The sequence below is a fragment of the Jaculus jaculus genome, chromosome 7, assembly GCF_020740685.1.
Source record: "Jaculus jaculus isolate mJacJac1 chromosome 7, mJacJac1.mat.Y.cur, whole genome shotgun sequence".
Classification (NCBI taxonomy): domain Eukaryota; kingdom Metazoa; phylum Chordata; class Mammalia; order Rodentia; family Dipodidae; genus Jaculus; species Jaculus jaculus.
This window is the reverse complement of record NC_059108.1, coordinates 157,101,627-157,108,201: the sequence shown is the minus strand read 5'-3', so window position 1 is coordinate 157,108,201 and position 6,575 is coordinate 157,101,627. Positions and strand designations below refer to the sequence as shown.

Here is a 6,575-nt window from a genome sequence, read left to right as displayed (position 1 = left end):
GCATCTGGCTAACGTGGGACCTGGGGAACCGAGCCTCGAACCAGGGTCCTTAGGCTTCACAGGTAAGCGCTTAACCGCTAAGCCATCTCTCCAGCCCTAATTTATGTAGTTTTAATGGGGTCACCCTTAACACACAGTCTTTCACTCTGGCTTCCTTTCTCTTTATACCATCCCACCTCCAACTGCTCCCCTAATGAAGTCTACCATGATGTGAGCTGGGGGTGGGGAGCCTCACCAGAGACCCAATCAACAGGGCTGCCAAATCCTGGACTTTCAGACTCTAAAACTGTGATTTAAATAAACCTGTTTTCTTTTTTAACTTTTTCAATATTTTATTTATTTAAGAATTTTCAATATTTTTTTTTTGTTTAAGAGAGAGAGCACAAAAGGGCACACCAGGGCTGCTTGCTACTGCAAATGAATTCCAGATGCATGTGCCACCTTATGTATCTGGCTTTATCTGAGTACTTGGGAATTGAACCCAGGTCTTTTAGGCTTTGCATGCAAGCACCTTAACAGCTAAGCCATCTTTCCAGCCCAAACCTCTCTTCTTTATAAACTGCCTAGCCTCAGAGGTTTGTTATCACCAAGGAAGATGGGCTAATGCAGAGGACAATGCTAACATGAGGTGGTTCCTGGTTGCAGTGGGGATACTGAGCAGTCTTTTTTCCCCTTAAGTATTTAATTTATTTGAGAGAGAAATATGGCAGGGGAGAATGAATATGGGATAGGGTTGCATCAGGACCTCTTGCGACTGCAAACCAACACCAGATGTCTGCATTACTTTGTTCATTCTGTCTTTACATGGATACTGGGAAATTGAACCCAGGCTGTCAGGCTTTGCAAGCAAATGTCTTTAACTGCTGAGTCATCTTTTCAGCCTATAGTATTTTTTTATTGACAACTTCCTTAATTGTGAACATTATCCTATGGTAATTCCCTCCTTCCCCCACTTTCCCCTTTGAAATTACACTCTCCATCATATCCCCTCCCCCTCTTAATCAGTCTGTCTTTCGTTTTGATGTTATGATCTTTTCTTCTTATTATGATGGTCTTGTGTAGGTAGTGTCAGGCACTGTGAGGTCATGGATAACCAGGCCATTTTGTGTCTGGAGGAGCACACTGTAAGGAGTCCTACTCTTCCTTTGGCTCTTACATTCTTTCCGCCACCTCTTCTGCAATGGAGCCTGAGCCTTGGAAGGTGTGATAGGGATATTTCAGTGCTGAACACTCCTCTGTTACTTCTTCTCAGCACCATTGTGCCTTCTGAGTCATCCTAAGGTCATTGCCATGAGAAAGGAGAAGCTTCAGTAACAAAAAGTGAGAGTAGCATTAATATATGGGTATGAACATTAAGAGCAGTGCTTACTGGGCAGTTTGGTAAGCATAGTATATAAATTTAGCCATACAGCAGCAGTAGGGCTCAAGACTACCCCTGTTGTAGGTTTTCAATATCAGGAATGTATTCTTTCCCATGGAGCAGACCTCCAGTCCAATTAGAGAGCTATTGGTATCCCCTATAACAGACATGCCACTATTGCACCTGTTGGTTCATTTGGCCTGACTGGCCAAATTTAAGACTTGCAGTGTCCATTGTTGAGTATCTCCACTGGTGATTTCTCTCTTTCCCATTGAACTGCATGCAGTGTAGCTTTTTCCAGCTTTCTGTCAGCTGGTCTACATGGAGGAGGTTTTCAGCTCAGCCCCAGCAGGATTTCTCAGTGACCTTGAAGTCCAAGTATGTGGAGTCTTCAGCAATAGGGTCTTATCATCTGTTCCTGGTGGGAAACCAAGGGCCTCAGCAATGGCCTTTAATGTTTTGGGGGGTATCAGAGATCTCCCTGGCCAACAACTCACTGGAAGATATTCCATCCCTGGCACTGAAAATTTTCTAGTAACAATCTATGGCTTCTAAGTATTCCATTGTCCAAAAAAGTAGGTTTCCATATGACTTATTTATCTCTTCTTAGATTTTGATTAGCCCTCTCTCCATCTTTTCTTTACTCATTTGGGCCTTTTCACCCCCATTAATCTATTTTTCTACTTACATATATAAAATGCCATCCTATTAAGTCCCCCCTCTCTTTCTATTCCCTTTATACCTCCTTTCTAGTTTACTGGACTCTGCTACTGAGTTTTATTCCTACTCACATAGAAGTCCAATTATTTGTAGCTAGGATCCACATATGATAGAGAGCATGTGACATTTGACTTTCTGGGCCTGGATTACCACACAAAGTATAATACTTTCCAGATCCATCCATTTTCCTGAAAATTTCATGACTTCATTCTTTTTCAAAAATATATACATATTGTTTATTTATTTTATAGAGAGAAAGAGGGAGAGAGAGAGAGGGAGAGAGTATGCCAGGGCCTCCAGCCACTGCAGACGAACTCCAGATGCGTGCACTACCTTGTGCATCAGGCTTACATGGGCCCTAGAGAGTCAAACTGGGATCCTTTGGCTTTATAGGCAAACGCCTTAATGGCTAAGCCATCTCTCCAGCCCCTGGGCACATACTTTTTAAAAGGCCAGACAATAGAAATAAGCAAGCATGCATGTATGTGAAGACTCAAGGATGATTAAAACTGATAACCCTAAGCACTACTTATTTTGGGCCAAAATAAAAACCAGAAAACAAACAACAACAAAAATTTAGAAGATCCAGTGAAGGAAAGAAGAAAGCCAAAGCATACATAAAAAGAGAGAAAATAATCATAGACATAGAAGAAATTAATTATAAGAGAACATTTTGAATACCAAGCAAGTAAAACCTGGTTTGAACAGATGATTTTCTCAAAGCATATTCTAATTAATAACCATAATCATGTTATAACAGATGCCTGAAGAAATCTAAAACTCTAAGTGCACCAAGTAAGGCAGGCCATTTGCAAAAAGTAATCCCATAAAAGTCATCAGGCCTAGCCAATTTCACAAGAACATTGTACATTTTGAGAAAGGAAATTACAATAAAAACAGTATACAAAGCCGGGTGTGATGACATACGCCTTTAATCCCAGCACTCGGGAGGTAGAAGTAGGAGGATTGCCAAGAGTTCGAGGCCACCCTGAGACTACAGAGTGCTTTCCAGGTCAGCCTGAGCTACAGTGAGACCCTACCTCAAAAAACCAAAACTAAAATAAAATAAAAACAGTAACTTGAATAGAGAAAAACTAAGGAAATTCTCCTATTTAAAAATTTTGTTGGGTTGGAGAGATGGCTTAGTGGTTAAGGTGCTTGCCTGCAAAGCCAAAGGACCCAGGTTTGATTTCTCAGGACCCACATAAGCCAGATGGACAAGGTGGTGCATGTGTCTGGAGTTCATTTGCAGCAGCTGAAGGCCCCAATGTGCCCATTCTCTCTCTCTCAAACAAATAAAATAAAATAAAACAACAACGTTAAAGCATTTTTGCTGGGCGTGGTGGTACACACCTTTAGTCCCAGCACTCGGGAGGTAGAGGTAGGAGGATCGCTGAGAGTAGGAGGCCACCCTGACATTACATAGTGAATCCCAGGTCAGCCTGAGCTAGAGTGAAATCCTACCTTGAAAAACAAAACAAACAAACAAAAAAGTAGCACAAAACTGTAAGATTACAGACTGATTTGATTAACCTCAATGTAAAAATATGAAATAAAAGTAAGTACATCTACTAGCATATGAGAAAAAACACATCCTAAGGTGTTTGTTCATGAAATGCAAGGGTGGTTCACTAGTCAGGAATATTGTAACTCGTCATAATAACAAATTGGAAGTCAGAAGTCCTATAAACATCTTTTAGATGCTTAAAGAGTTCTTTGGAAAAAAAGTGACATTTTCTTTTGTTGAGGTAAAATTTACAATTTACATAAAACCAAATGGACAGGAGATTTTATATATACATACATACATACACACACATATATATATATTAGAGAGAAAGAGAGAAAATCTCAGCCACTGCAATAGAACTCCAGACCCTTGTGCTACCTGGTGGGCATGTACAACCATGTGCTTGCCTCACTTTGTGCATCTGGCTCACATGGGATCTGGAGAGTAGAACATGGTACCTTAGGCTTCACAGGCAAGTGCCTTAACCGCTAAGCAATCTCCCCAGCCTGATTTTTATATATATATATATATATATATATATATATATATATATATATATATATATATATATATGTATGTATGTATTATGATTTTTCGAGGTAGGGTCTCACGCTAGCCCAGGCTGACCTAGAATTCACCATGGAGTCTCAGGGTGGCCTTGAACTCATGATGAGCCTCCTACCTCTGCCTCCTGAGTGCTGGAATTAAAGGCGTGTGCCATCACACCCAGTTTGATTTCAATATTTAAAAAATTTATTTCTTTATTTATTTGAGAGAGAGAGAGAGAGGAAGAGGCAGAGAGAAAGAGAGAATGGACGTGCCAGGACCTCCAGCCACTGCAAATGAAATTCAGATTCTTGCACCCCCTTGTGCATCTGGCTTATGTAGGTCCTAGGGAATCAAACCAGGGTCCTTAGGCTTTGCAGCAAACGCCTTAACTGCTAAGTCATTTTCCCAGCCCTGATTTCAATATTTCTGATACTTATTTATTTATTTGACAGAGAAAGAGAGAGAGAGATAATGGGTGCCCCCTTGTACATCTGGCTAACATGGGTTCTGGGGAATTGATCTTGGGTTCTTTGGCTTTGCAGGCAAATGCCTTAACTGCTAAGCTATTTCTCCAGCCCCCAATTTCAATTTTTTTTAAGGTTTGCAGCTGTTTATTTACAAGTATACATTTAACACAATGAAATAAACACTGATATATCGAAGCCTAGTTAATAGTAATGTAACAATATGTATCATTTTGATGATTACATTATTTTAAACAACAAAATACACTGAAAAATTAATGCCAATAAAATTCTTGGTCATAATATTAAGAAATACAATATATAAATTGAAAATATGATTGTTTAAAATTTGAAGATGGAAGTGACCTCATTTGGGTAGAGTCAGACATTAACATAATCTGGAAGGGAAGGAGCTCTGACCCAAACAGCATCTTTCAGCTAACAGAAGAGAAGAGAAGCATGGTGGATGGCGAGGATGGGGCAGTCTGCCTCTTCAGGAAGAATGGATTTATTCCCAGCGTCCACAACTATCACATCACTGTGCACTAAGACTTTCCCTGTGAAGCTGCCCCATCCATCTTTTCTGCCTCTTAAATTATCCTTTTAAAAACATCAACAGCAGTCTGGTTTTCTTTAGCAGAAGATTCCAAAAAAGCTGCGTTCCAAGATTCTGCCAAAGCTTTTCCTTCTTCATAACTGGTCACCCTTTCCATATGTAGGTCTTTCTTATTTCCAACCACCATAATAGGTATTTGTACTTTCCCCACCATGTCCAACAATTTGCCATGGATAACCTTAATAACTTCAAACCTTTTGATTGATGTGACAGAATACATGAGAATATAACCATTAGTATCTGTGGAGTATGTCTGAGGAAAAATGGAATATTCATCCTGGCCAGCTTTGTCTACAAGTTGAAGATGATATTCTTGTCCATTTACTGTGATCAACTTTGTGAAAGTGTTTTCTATGGCTGGATCATAGGAATCAACAAATTGGCCTTCAACAAACTGAATTGTCAATGTGCAGCTCCCCACAGACCGGTGGCCCAGGATGGTGATCTTTCGGGACTTGGATTGCCGCATCTCAACACTCCTTGCTCAGCCCCGGCCTAACCACATCCACCATGGTGGTGGCCAGCGGCCGACAGAGCGGGACTGCCTCTGGCGGGCAAGCACAGCTGCCTCTCTTTCCCCAACTCGCTCCCGCTCTCCCAATATTTTTAAACAATGGTTTTAAAAACTTTTTATTGCTGGGCATGGTGCTTCACACCTTTAATCCCAGCATTGGGGATGCTGAGATTGAAGGATCCTTGTGAGTTTGAGGCCATCCTGAGACTACACAGTGAATTCCATGTCAGCCTGGACTAGAGCCAGAACCTACCTTGAAAAACAGCAACAAAAATTTTCTTGGGCTGGCATGATGACTTAGCAGTTAAGGTGCTTGCCTGCAAAGCCTAAGGACCCAGGTTTGACTCCTCAGTACCCATGTAAGCCAGATGCACAACATGGTACATGTGTCTGGAATTTATTTGTAGTGGCTAGAGGCCCTAGCACGTCCATTCTCTTTCTCTACCTACTTCTTTTTCTCTTTCAAATAAATAAATATTTAAAAAACTTTTTATTGACAATTTTCATACGTGTACATAGTATTTGTTTGTTTTTTTGGGGGGTGGGTGGTTCAAGGTATGGTTTCACTCTGGTCCAAGCTGACCTGGAATTCACTATGTAGTCTCAGAGTGTCCTTGAACTCACAGTGATCCACGTACCTCTGCCTCCCAAATGCTAAGATTAAAGATGTGTACCATCACACTGGGCCATAATGTATTTTGATCATAATCCCCTCTCATTACCTTCTTTTGCCCTCTCTTCCCCATTCCTCTTCTATTCAACCCCTTCTTCTTTCCAGATAGTCTTTTTTCCCTTTCTTTTCTTTTTCTGGCCTTCTTCCATCATCCATGATGAAATGTTGA

The 6,575-nt window shown here is 40.8% G+C and overlaps 1 protein-coding gene across 1 annotated transcript; it reads right to left on the bottom strand.

The window, feature by feature from the left end:
• Nucleotides 1-5,193: 5,193 nt before the first annotated feature.
• LOC101596058 (GTP-binding protein Rheb-like) lies at nucleotides 5,194-5,688 on the bottom strand. Its single transcript, XM_045155444.1, has one exon. It carries the CDS (start codon nucleotides 5,686-5,688, stop codon nucleotides 5,194-5,196), a length of 495 nt encoding a protein of 164 aa, XP_045011379.1.
• Between the last annotated feature and the right edge of the window lie 887 nt (nucleotides 5,689-6,575).

Coding starts and splice junctions, on each gene's coding strand:
- LOC101596058 (XM_045155444.1), bottom strand. CDS start 5,688: ATGCGGCAATCCAAGTCCCGAAAGATCACCATCCTGGGCCACCGGTCT.